Source organism: Amblyomma maculatum, chromosome 9, assembly GCF_055883805.1.
Source record: "Amblyomma maculatum isolate TAMU_Amacu chromosome 9, ASM5588380v1, whole genome shotgun sequence".
Classification (NCBI taxonomy): Eukaryota; Metazoa; Arthropoda; class Arachnida; order Ixodida; family Ixodidae; genus Amblyomma; species Amblyomma maculatum.
Window position 1 is genome coordinate 125,824 of NC_139352.1, and position 13,227 is coordinate 139,050.

At 44.3% G+C, this 13,227-nt stretch overlaps 1 protein-coding gene across 2 annotated transcripts in view; it reads right to left on the reverse strand.

Moving 5' to 3' along the window:
- The window catches only part of LOC146178065 (vitellogenic carboxypeptidase-like), a 151,139-nt gene that overhangs the window by 29,173 nt on the left and 108,739 nt on the right, over positions 1 to 13,227 (reverse strand). Inside the window, exons 5-6 of one of the 2 annotated variants that reach the window (XM_084577918.1) lie at positions 9,018 to 9,204; positions 3,910 to 4,237 (exon numbers count right to left, since the gene is read on the reverse strand). In XM_084577918.1, coding sequence (XP_084434044.1) covers positions 3,910 to 4,237; positions 9,018 to 9,204 — 515 coding nt within the window. The remainder of the gene's footprint in view (positions 1 to 3,909; positions 4,238 to 9,017; positions 9,205 to 13,227) is intronic. The other variant, XM_084577919.1, reaches the window with a different exon arrangement.

Genomic DNA, 13,227 nt, shown 5'->3' on the forward strand with positions numbered 1-13,227 from the left:
ACGCTTTAATGGCCAGCGGGCCTGGCGCGAGCGCTCCGCCCCGCGCCACTACCCGCTTCGTCATCTTCGTAGCATTACCCGGGGCCACCGAACGATCGTCCCAATCGATTGCTTGAAATCCATTGCATGAAGTGACGATGAACACAGACAAATGATTAAGACATGAAACGCTGGACACCACAATGAATGCAAAGATGGGATGAATGTTTGCCCCGGAGCATAAGGTCCAATCATCACCGTCTGCCGAAGGCCAAGGCTCATGGACATGCCGAACGGCTTGGGCAGGGGTGCTGTCTTCGCTCTAGTGGTCATGAGGTCGCTTCGTCGTGGGGTCGGTCGGGTCGGTTTTGGGCTCTTCCTGGTCGTCGTGTGTTGTGGTCAGGGCTGGGGACGGGGCTGGGGAGAGCGGCTGGTCGGGTCTGAACACAAAGGGCTGAGGCAAAGCTGGGTGGCGATCTCCACGGGCTCTCGGCCGATGGACCCGGCGTACGGTTGGCTTCGACGGTGCAAGGCGAGGATGGGGATGAACCGCACCTCCAACCAAATGTTACGTAGTGGCATGGCAAGCGATGGAACACGGCGACACAACAGAAACAGAACGGCGTGATGACATGACGATGAAATATGCTTTAATGGCCAGCGGGCCTGGCGCGAGCGCTCCGCCCCGCGCCACTGCCCGCTTCGTCATCTTCGTAGCAATATTGTTACGGGGATGTACTTAATGTAACAATATTCAAAGATAAGGTTGACCCTAAATGCAAAGAGTGTAGCGTCGACCCCTGTTTAGACCACATTACAGGGGGGTGCGCGGTACATCCACCACCCGGCAATCTGCTCTGTAGTGGCGGTGGGGTTATCACAGGGTTGTGCCAAGGAGTTGGTTGAGTAGCGCTTGTCACCCGTTTCGTGAACGAGGGCTGTCAGCTCTTGAGCGGTAGCCATGAATCCGAGTCGGCACTGGTGAGATTAAGAAAAAGCTTTATACACTATTTACAGGCATTTACACAACGAGATCGGCTCAGGGGCCGAAAGCTAACATAGCCATACGCGATTGGCCTCGCGCAGCGATGGCCGGGGAGATTCCGCCGCGTCCTCTCTCACAGGGGGCGAACTGCTCCCGATGGACGCTAGTGACGAAGTCTCTCGGAGTCTCGAGCGGAAGCACTTGAATCTTCGTAAACCGAGAATCTGTTGACGCTCAAACGGTCCAGTCCGACGGCAGCACTTTCGCAGGGCCAGTGGGAAAGCTTGCTGCGCCCTTGTTTCAAATATGCCGTGGACCGAGAAGGGTTCCACCGCCTGGATCACGGCGCCGAGCTGTCTGGATGCTCAGCTCATGTTGCAACATGTCGCTTCTCTCTCCTTGGCACGGCTCTCCTCCAGTGCACCGGTGCCTTGAAGAGTAGTATCCGGATATTGTGAAGGAGGCGTTCACCGGAGAAGTTTGGCATCCGGCTGAATTTATGGGCGGCTTTGGCAGGGCACAACAGCTCCCAGCTCCATCTATGGAGGGGTGAGAGGCCGTGCTGCGCTGCTCGGACCTGGACATAAGTGGGCAGAAGAGATCGCCAACAGGACGCAACTGGCGGCATCTGCCACGGCCAAGGATACAACTGAACCATAACCTCTAAAACCGGTAAAAATAAGGTTTTCCATCCATCCATCCCCTTCACCCCTGCCCGCCATGTCTATGACCGATATCGAGCAGCGCTTAGAGGACTGCAAATAATCTCCTCGTCTGTTTCCACTGGCGGCATCTGCCACGGCCAAGAATACAACTGAACCATAACCTCTAAAACCGGTAAAAATAAGTTTTTCCATCCATCCATCCCCTTCACCCCTGCCCGCCATGCCTATGACCGATATCGAGCAGCGCTTAGAGGACTGCAAACAATTTCCTCGTCTGTTTCCACTGCAGCGAGGCTGCTAACGTTCTTCCTCACTGCCAGCAAAGTTGAATTGGCCTGCGTGGTTTCCCCCCAGAGGCCCTATGGTCACGTCTTGATAACGCCCATAGGAAATTAATTACAGCCTGCACAGGGAAGTGCACGTGCCGTCGAGCTGTCTCTCCTGTTGCTTATCGCCGTTCAGCGCATGGTTTTGCGTTACAGGATGAGGTGTTAGGAAAGTCACGTTTGCCCGTAGGGGAACCTGAGGGTGAAATGGCAAAGGTCCTATACTCCCGACAATAGATGACGACGTTGCAATCAGTAGACCGCTGCTGCACACGACGACAAGACCAGACATCGGACATCGCCGCCCATCGAAGAGACAACGCTGTGCCCCGCCGCAACCTCATTACGCGGCGAAGCATAGATCGAACACCAACGAAAAGTTACCATGCGTGGACTCTAACGACTGACCTTGAAATTACGGTCGACAAACGCACAGTTATTTAATTTACACGCATTTATTACATACGTATGTACAGTGCTACGCAAATGTGGTGAGACACGTGATCTACTACGATTGCTGTTCTTCTGTTGCTGTTGCGACTGTAGGAAGAAGAAAAAGAAAATAAACGGGCCTGCTACTGGCTCTGTAGCTGAGCCGACTCCACTGCATCGTGCGGACAGATGAGGAAATAGACAAGAAAGATAAAGCGGGAGAGAGAGACGCGCGCCTCAGCAGCCGTCGTCCGCCGCAATGCTGGCCTACAACAGCTACAACCACTGGTGGCAGGGATAGCCCTCACCTTATTGGGGGGACCTACCATTCCCAACCCTGTAGGGCTAGGAGCAGCCACCCCGACAGCCATTCTGCATAAAATGCATGCCTAGCAAAAGTTCCCGGGCAAGCAGGCAAGAATATCATGCGGGGCACCTTATGCTGATCTTGAAAGCAGCTGCTGCACTGTCGAGAAATTTTGGCGTAGTTTGCTCACATCGCGAAGTCTCTACGATTTTGCGCAGCACTCTAGAGGAGTGCCATAGCTAGTGTGTCATCATGGCAGGTTTATACAATCTTCAGAATTTGTGCGTCCAAAAAGTGCTAGCGTAGCAAGGGGCGGTGTACAAAGAGAACTGTTCGAAAAGGTAAGAAAGTGAACAGTGATGAAATAGCCGCAGCTGACACAGGCCACAGGTAATTGGAGAGGCATAAGAGAGGACATTACCCTACACAGGGTGTAGTCAGACTAATCGTGGTGGTTATGATGATAAAGGATCAGTCGACGCCACTTGGTAGTACGCGCGAATGAAACGATATTCTTTTTACTTGACGGCTACGCCCCATATTGGTAATTCTATACAAATATATAGCAGCTTCTGCTATTGCTGTCCACTAGATTACTTATTTGTGGACTAGCTTTGTCATTTATAACCGAATTAATAAGCGCGTTGTGGAGTCTCTAAGCTGCATGAGTCAAGGTAGCTAACAGTACCTTCCGGTCTCATGTGAACGCCTGCTCATGTTCCACAAGAAACTTAAATAAGCCTATGGCTGCCAGAGGTTTCCATGCCAACTGCAGTTTGAAGGAAAGGCAGGTTAGTGACCTCATCAACTGTTGTCGAAAGCTTTCCGACGTGGCCATGTCTTATCCTTCAGACATTGTTCATCTAAAGAATTCTCCGCTTCTATAAGAAAACATTGTGAGGAATGAGCCATGCGAACATACGCGTAGAGAACAATATTCTGTGCTGAATAAGGTATCTGTACAAGTACGAATGGCCAATAGAACGAGTGGGAAGGAATGAAAGCCTGCGTTTCATTGCTTTTTACGTTTGCCAATGAAGTCTACAGGAGCCACCAGTTTTAACCATAGATTGCATGCTTTGAATTCTACCGACAGTGCACTAAAACGTATCATTCGTTTGTATAGGTATAAAAACGTGGATCGCTCCTGAGCTCTAGAATTGTCAAGCATGCAGCTGGTATATGATGCGAAACGAGAATAAAACAAGTACTGACCTGCGTAAGAATCTCCGGCGACGTAAAACTCTCGTTTTTTATATTGACTAAAGAGCTGCAGAAATTGTTTCATAAATTCAACGATATCAATAATTACATCTTCCATTTGTGCTGGATATGAAGAGGTGTTCGAAAAGCTGAAGCCGGCTCCGACTGGAGCGTCCAGGTAGAGGACGCTCATGTTCTGTTGTATTGTGGGCTGCCTTCTTGAAACATTGGTTGGGTATTTGATTTGCACAGGTCCATTTTGGAGGAACAGACCAAACAATGCTGAAAGGCCTGGACCACCCTGAGTCCACAGCATTAGGGGTGCAGTGGTGGCATTTTCCTGGAAAGATGTTGCAGGGGTTAGAAATTCTGACAGCTTTTCTCACGGAAATGACGCAGCAACTTAAAATCACTGAAGTGGTGGCATTTTCCCTGAAAGATGTTGCAAGGGTTACAAATTTTTACGGCTTTCCTCACGAAAATGAAGCAGCAACTTAAAGTCTCTGCTGAAAACAATTTATCCACACTCCACGCATCGCCCGTACTGACGAAATAGTTAATTAGACACCTTCTCAATTATGTTTAAACAACAGCGCAAAAGGACAGACACGAGTGGAAAGAGGTGCACAACGACGGCGCTGTTACTTCCACTGTCACGCGCTGTCAATTCTTCCACGCGTCTCTGTCCTTTTGCGCTGTTGCTTAAACATGGATGATCACCAACTAGCCCAAACCTCCGTTTTTCTACCTTCTCAATTATTGAGAAGTCGCAATACAGCAGCGAATGTAATGAAATGTTGAATGCTCGTTTGCTGAAACTGATACGAATGCCAGGTTCACATCCTAATTAATCAATTGTGCACTTTAGAACAAAAGTATTTACGAGGATGCATAACACTGATAACTTGGTCATACCTGTCTCAACCTTTCATTATAATTTGTGAAGTGCTCAAACTATTAAGTGAAAACCAGTAACGCATTTCTGCGCTGACATAACTGTCGTAATGTTTGAATAAGTGAAGTAACTGTAATAATTTGTTTAGCGAGAACAAAGTTTGAAAAGTAAAGTTATAATGAAGCCCATATAACGACATTTGGTTTCAGCCTTAGAAGTTAAATTATTTTTAAAAATTCCAGGGTATTTAGAGCCGCTCTATAGTTCGGGTTAGGGGTAGAAAGAGGCACTACTCATTTTGCTTTCAAAAACGTCAAAATTGAAAAAAAAAAGAGCATACGCATTTAGCACCATAAACAGACCTACCTACAGTCGTGCTGCTGGCATAGAGGGTGACATAGCTAAACGTTAAACTTCAATTGCTGTTCTTGGGATCCTATCAGTGACACATTCTTCATTTTTATATTTTGTAAGAAGTTATCTACCCAATAACGTTACTATTTCGAATTTTTCAACAAAAAAAAAATCTATGGTTTCTTTTGCGTCACTGCTGTCAGATCCGTTCTTTGTGTATCTCGCAACCAGCGCTTCATTTTTCTACACTTGTTGCTGATCAGCTTCACGAGGGTCTCTATAACCTATCAAATTTGATATCCTAGGCAGTTTAAGAAAGTTATCACATAGCGTACCTCACATATCCATGAACTATGCGGTGGAAATCAACGGCCTACACAGTATGAATGCTGACAGTGAATCCGGCGGCGAATTGCGAAGTGACAAGGAACCGTTAACTAACATCATAGGAAAATACGTCCCTAAGTCGAGCCGTAGCATTTCATTTTGACAAATAATTGAGAATAACGCTTACCACACTGCTATTTTACTCTTTTTACGGCAGCAGCATAATAAACATCCTGCTTTTTTTTTTAAGGTTACAGCAGAGTCTATCGGCCATTTAGGAGGAACGCGTATAGGCGATATAACTAAGGGCAGCCTGGTCGGTGTAAACACAAGGTAAACGAGATGCTGACTGATTCATATATCTTCCGTCACACAGCTTCGTCTCTGTGCATACGGCGACATGTGAACTAAACTATTCCATATTCAAAGTTCAGCCGATTATGACAGATGATCATATTTGTAGGCTCCGTGCATATGCCTCCAGACCGATTTGCGGCTGCGCGCGCGTCCAGAGTGGTATATGTAGGAGGAGTGCATAGGTAGAGTGGTATTTGTAAGATGCGTCAGGACTGAGAGGAGAACCTATGGTAAAATTTTTACTAGAATATTCGGATTTCAAAAAACCTCGGGAGTTGCCCTTTAAGTGTACATGATTCCTGCAATATAAGAATAGCTCAAATATGGCCGAGGCTGACAATAACCAGCTCACCAAATGTCTCCCTTTCAGATATTCATTTAACGTTATGCGCTCAGAACAGCGCAAGGCAGGCGACTGACTTGCTTTTCTCTCCATACACGTGCTTAGCTTCTAAAGCTTACAAAGCTGTGTATCCCCCTCTGTGAGCACATGGTCAGAAACCAAACTTTTCCAAGCACAAATCATAACGGTATTGGTTAAGAAGATGAGCTGTAAAATGTAGTAGCGACTGTCAAATGCTCGCAGTTAAGCGACAAGACACTGGCCATTGATCGACAAGTAAAAACAGTAGGTTCTGTATGAAATAAGATGTAAACAATCCGCCAAAACTGCCTCAGTGTGCGACTAGGGACCATTTGATGCAGAAGATTCCAGCAGCGCCAACTACTTCACCAACTTCACGCTACTAATGCAAATTATAGCCACCTCGCCATATCCGGGATTTTTCTTCCTTATATCAGCTATTAATTTCATAAGCATTCGATTCATTGCACGCCCAATCGATTCACAACGACCGGAACCCGCCTGCGACAAATGGTTCGACCATAATGATCGTCGGAATCTCCCGTGAATTCACGATTTTAGGCGGATGGTTGTCGGTGCGAATCCCACACATATTTTAGTTTTCATCTCAATTGATAATTTCATCCTTCGGAATATAGGGAGCTTGCATGAAGCGATACATGCTGGGTAATCCGCATGCTATTGTCGACAGCAGACGACGCAGCACGGCACTGCTACACAGTCGCGTCTGCATGGTCGCGTAATGCGCGCAGACGATGCTAGCGCGATTGGACAGGCCGACTACGGTTTCTACCGTGATTACAAAAATACGTCTGCACGAGTGCGAGAAGGCAAATGATCCCTCTAGCGACGCTGACACGAATGGCTCGCACGGGCCTACAGACGCGACATCGACGGCAGTCTGGTAAGTATCAAACTAGTTGCCAGAACTACAAATCATGAATGTCGGTGATGTCAACGGGCGGCCACAGGCCCAGACGCATAGGCAGTCAGTCGTCCGCGCGTAGCTTGACTGAGTCCGCGGCGCACTGCTTCGCATTTCTTCATAGGGTGCTCGATCTTTCGGACACAGCGTTGACGCGCATACGCTCGTAAGAAATCTGCCGACATCCTGCACGCATGTAAGGGCAGCGCAATAACAGGCACGTGTTTGCTCGGTGGACCGTCGAAAACGACAAGGCACTCGGTAATTCTGCCTGACTACGCTATGGTAGCTGTGCGGCCAGCCGTCTGCTGTCGACATCATCATGACGGATTACCCAGCATGTATCGCTTTATGAAAGCTCCCTATACCTCATGATTTTACACCTCTTCGAACGTTCTACTTCAAATGTGGTTTCGGTACTAATATTAGAAACTATAAAAACATTCGCTGTATAAAAAATGTTTATTCGTTATATGAGGTATAAACGTGTACACCTATACGAGACAAATCGTTTGATACGTCATCGTCATGATACAGATTCATCATATTCAGGGTATCGAGGCGGAAGGATCGTCGGTGCAATTCTCAAACATACTTTAGACTTAATTTCAAAATAGTAATTTTATACTTTAGAAGGTGCCGAATAAATTGACGCCAACTTGAATATCCGGATCAAACGGCCGACTTCCAAATTTTATTGAAGTACCTAGTCATGGTCGTGGTCCGATTTCAGCGGACGACATATCGTCATAAATAAGGAATCTCATGTTTGGTCATCACTCGAAACATTGTGCTCTAACTGTTGGCATGTGTCTTGTTATGATAATATGATCATAGTAAGGTTCATCTTTATAACAGACACACGCGACCTTGAAATTAGAAACTGGTAAGAGCTAAAGCTGTGAAAGACAGAACGCAGGATGGGTGAAAAATTCCAAGCTTTTATCCAAAGCGCTCATTTTTGTTCCATTTGCAGCTAAAACTTGAATTGTTTTCATTAGCGAATGAAACTGAGGACAATAATTTGTAGCTGAAATTAAATTTAAGGACTTGCCAACTTTTACTGGAAGGTTTACGAAACCCTGCTTGTATTGTTGCTTCTTTAACACCGCTAGCAAACTTTACAGCAAAGACAATAATTGCTCTGTGTTCAGAACCACAGCATGGCTTCTGTGAACCAGTCACAGAACAGTGATGCTCAGAAGTAAACATTGAGCTCTGTATATACACTCTGTATACAACGATATACAATGTATTAATATAAATGTTCAGAGGTTCCAAACACAATAATTTGGCAATACCTGGCTTTGTTAGGTTCTTTTTGTTGTTATATTAGGTGATATATGAATACGCTTTTGTAGATAGACCATTCGTCTTATTACAGTGCGCGTACACCTTTGCAGTCTTCAGCAACATTTGAGGAGGTCGTACCCATTGAAGAGGGTAGCGCCAAATACCTTTATTTTCAGGAAACTTCCAACGCTCGGAATTCAAACAAGCCACAAGATTTTTCTCAAGGACAAACCACTTGGGTTTCGATTTCTTTATAAGCTGAGCGCTCCCGCTTTTTCTACTTGTATTTTTTTTTCTCAAGATTTTCGCACTCCGTGCTTGTACAGAAATATCAAGTACATTTTATCACGTTGGAGTGAATTTCTCGCTTGCTACCATATACGCGGCGGATACTAGAATAACAATTTTCTCAGAATTATATGGCAGCAGCCATATAATTGTATATGAAGTTTCAAGGACAACGATGATAACGATGAGAGTTAGTTTAAGCGTATCTTAGTTAACTCTTCAAGCGTAACTTCTCTCACTTTAATATTTATTTCCTTGATATCAGTTCATAAAGATACAAAATAGGGAAGAAAAAGAGGATATTGAGATATACTTGCTTCTGCTTCGATGAGGAGAAAGAACATATTATTCTTTGTTGTTTTGTTGACAGTTATGTATCCGGAGTAGGCACTGGAGTTAATTCCGTATTGTCGAAAGTACTGCACTCTGCTTTTATTTTGTGCGGTGTCATAGTCACACGTTTCAATCATTGGCGATAAAAACAAAGGCTCCAGGTTCGAAGGGCTGAAATTAATAACGTGCTTCATTGAGCAACAATTACTTCACGCTGCATGACAACCGAAGTGCGAATACAATGGGCGATGTCTGTGAGACATGTTCCTTAAGTAACTCAAAGCGAACAGAAGCATTGGCACCTTCATATCCGGTTCTATAGTAATAGCTGGATTAAACTGCATATCTGGTGGGAGGTTGAGGGCTCCATTGCAAGTCTTTCTTAAGAATTTTTTTTTTATTCTAACCTGTTAGCTGGCAATATGTTATGCTTTTAGATGTGACAAAATGTAAGATTATTCAAGCTTTCATTAGTTTACTTCATAGTCGTTTTAAATCTGCGCTAGGGTCTGCAAGCTTCAAAACAACTGCTATATCTGCATATCAGGACCCAATTTAAAAATTAGAATAATTAGGCTTAATGGTTTAGCCCATAATGAGGGTGAGCTAAATTGTATCCGCTACCCATATATGTAGAATGGTATAAGGCTTCAGGTATAGGTTTAGAGTGGAGGCGAGAGGCCCTTCCGTTTATTTCTTATCTTTTCCGAATAAACGGCGTAGAGAAGCCTAAACATAATCGATTGGGCCACGCACTCAAAGTTTGGCTTGAGCGTGAAAGAGCCTGACGCAAGCCAAAGAGCCTGACGCGCAGGAATGGAAGTTGATAAAGACGGCCACGCACAGCATGAAAAAATATCTGTTAAATAGGTGGAAATAAAGACTGTGGCGGCGCCTAGTATGTTACTGACTGTCTCTAAGTAAGATGGTGTGCAATACGACTGATTCACGTTACTTTGCCACGAAAGGAAGACGAGAATAGCTGAGACACTGCTGATGTGTATGTTCGCTCAGAGTGGGTGTGCTTTATTAAAAGTTCCACCAACTCGCCCGTTTGGCTGTAGTGTTATAAAAGCGTTACTTACCTAAAAGCAACCTACTTGCCCAAAGTGATAAACTTGAATGGAAGCTACTTTTGATCGAGCTGGTTGACTTAAATCGTTTTGCAATACAGTTGCAGCGTTAATTTTGGCTTGCACTATTCGTTGTATAGTAATTTAATTGAGACTTTTACCCCGAGGTATTGTTTTTTTTTGTGTGTGAGCAGGAAATAAAGGACAAAAATTGCAGCTGCTTGTCTAATGCAGCGACCAGGGAAGCGGCCGACCTTTCGTTCAGCTTATGAGCGAATATACTGGAATATATTTGCGAACGAATATTAGTGTAACAAAACCTTTAGTTGCCCCCATTGCTCCGGTTTAGGTTTTATTCAGTGGTTAGTTCGAGCCACCATTGCAGAAAATCATGGAGCCGGGAACAGGAAGTTTATGCACTGATACCCTCGCGCATGTACAGTACACAAGGTCGCTAGTCCGTGAAGGCTGTAGGGCTTCATTGCCTCCTATACCTGACTGTTGTTCCCAGTCGAGGCCCCTTAAACCTTAAGAAATGCACATCACACTGCAAGAAATTGTTGCAGTACTGAGACGCTGGTCTATACAAATATACCAAATCTATTGATACGGCCGAACGTCGTTAGGCTGAAACAGTTTATATCGAAATATTGAATGTAACAAAGTAATGACGATATCCTTTGAAATAATTTCGCTCAAGGTCATTACTGGCTATAACGTAGCAATTGCCGGGCCTCTTTAGGGTTGTTTTAAGTAAGTTTAAGTGTGCTAATATTTGTACTACTAAAATTATTAGTGCCACTAAATTTCCGGGTGCTGATAATTTTAGAAATGTAGTATATTTTGCTTTATTGTTGGTCCGAAATAGTCCTCAACTTTCGATCAACAGCATTGCCACCTCTAGTTATTGATGAATTTACTCTCGCCTTACCATCTGTTCTTCTGACCGTCCTGGTTAGCCTAGTTGGTAGAGTGACTGCCTCGGAAAAGCGGTGGTCCCGAGCTCGATCCTAGGACCAGGACGAATTTTTTAAACTACGGTTTCTGAGAAAGCTGTATAGCTTTCCTTCCTTTCAAGCCGTATGAATCTGTGAAAGTCAATGAATAACTACTCCGTCATTGCTTTATTGATATCGCTATAAAAGAAGACCTAGAAACTCGGAAGGAAACTTGCAGGTCACTGTTTGTCTCAGATACTTCTCGGGGTACTGAATTCTATGAGCAGGCGTGCAAACGGATAGAAATTGATAGCGTGAAAATTTCACAGGTCTTACCGCAGCACATGAAAAAATAACTATGATTTAAGATTGCGATTTTCTCACATGTTTACTTGTTTTAAGCGCACATCTATAAGATTTTAAAAAGCTACAAAATGACAGCAGACTCAATTATAGCAAACACAAGCTCGGAACGTTCATATTTCCATCCGAAAAGACTCCTCGAGACCGCAGGCTTTGTAATACTGAAAATCACACTTAGGCGTTTATTTTGGAGACAAAAAATTACGTTAGCATGGATATTATTTCTACCGCAACTTAATGTGAACATTCGAGGGCTCATAATAAAGCAGGAACACATGAATGTCCTTATAACCTCCTAAATTGTGGTTAAGAGTGACGCATTAAGGTAGGGCATCCTCCTTCAGTGCAAGATGACCCTGGATTGAATTCCGCTATTGCGCATTTTCGCATCGGCATAAATAATTTAATGCATCGATGAAATTACATTGTTACGTCCGAGGCACCCTGATCAATGGGGCAGCAGCCGGCAATGCACCAAGAGCAGATGAGATCCTCCGTCAGCCATTATTTTGTTACTTGAGAGCCATTGGTCTTAACGACATATTGTGGCTCTGTTCCTCGTTCCTTTTATTGTTCATTTTCAATACCCTCCTCCTTCTCTTGAATGTCATTATGGAATATTTCTTTGTTCAGTCAGAGAAAGATAGTTCAAGCATATCATCACGGAGTGCACAGTAGAAGCTGGTCGTGGGATAGTTTCACAATATACTGGCAAACTATCCCACGAGGCGAAAAAACTCAAAAAGTCGAATTGCTAAAGCTGCCTCCGTAGAAGTAGACAGCATCTATAAAATGTAATTGTTTGCTTTACAGTCACCAAGATAATAAAGTTTGTGGAGCACATCGAGCATGCTTTAATGAACGAAAGCAGCCGGAAAGCGGCTGTCACGAAACTAGGACCAGTAACAAAGTGAACGTGCCGTCATCGGTTCAGAAAGCGGTTGAGTTCAATCTACTGAATCGCCTCCGTTACCCTTTTCGGTCGTCGCCCTTGTAATTCATCGTGCATGGAAATTTTGCATGTTTTTCTTAGTTGATTTGAGAGTAAAAATAACAAGAGACGCAATAATAGAGTCGAACACTGAGCTAGTTGGTCATATATCTCTTGGAAGAAGGCAGCAGAGCAGGTAAACACAAAGCATAAGAAGCACGCACAAACACAAGGACAACGCCTGAGCACACCTGCTTGTTTCAGACGCTTCTTCAGGGCACAACCTTTAAAGCTGACTTGTGAAGCGCGACAATAACCGTACAAGCGAGAGTTTAAAAGCTATTGAAAGAAAATATTGAAACGGACAAATATATAAAACTGTGATTATCTCAGTCTCTGATTAGTAGGCTTGTGGTATGATCATGATACAACACGACTTGAGTGAGATGTCTGGTGCTCGCAATAGTTATTCCTGAGAGATGAAAAGCGAAAAATCTGTAACCTTTGCAACCCAGTTCAGACACGCTGTCCTAGGACAAGCACGCACCTACAGGTTATATGGTTAGAATGGCACATCCTATGTCGCCTAGGTGGATTTTGTACAGTACTAAATTTGCAGTATCACTGTATTAAATATGGTTGAGACTTTAAGACAGCTCATGGCAACAGGAATTGAGGAGCAGAGCCAAGAATAACCAGAGAGCAAGTAAACTCATTAGAGTAGTTCATTTTCTTGTATCTAATTGTTAGTTACTTTGTATGTTATCCTCATCATCATTCATATCCTAAAATGTCTAGTGATGCTTTCATTTATCAACTTTATGTATCTTGTTTCGATCTGAAATCAACGAATATTGCGCTTTACCTGATCAAGTTTTATTCAAGATAG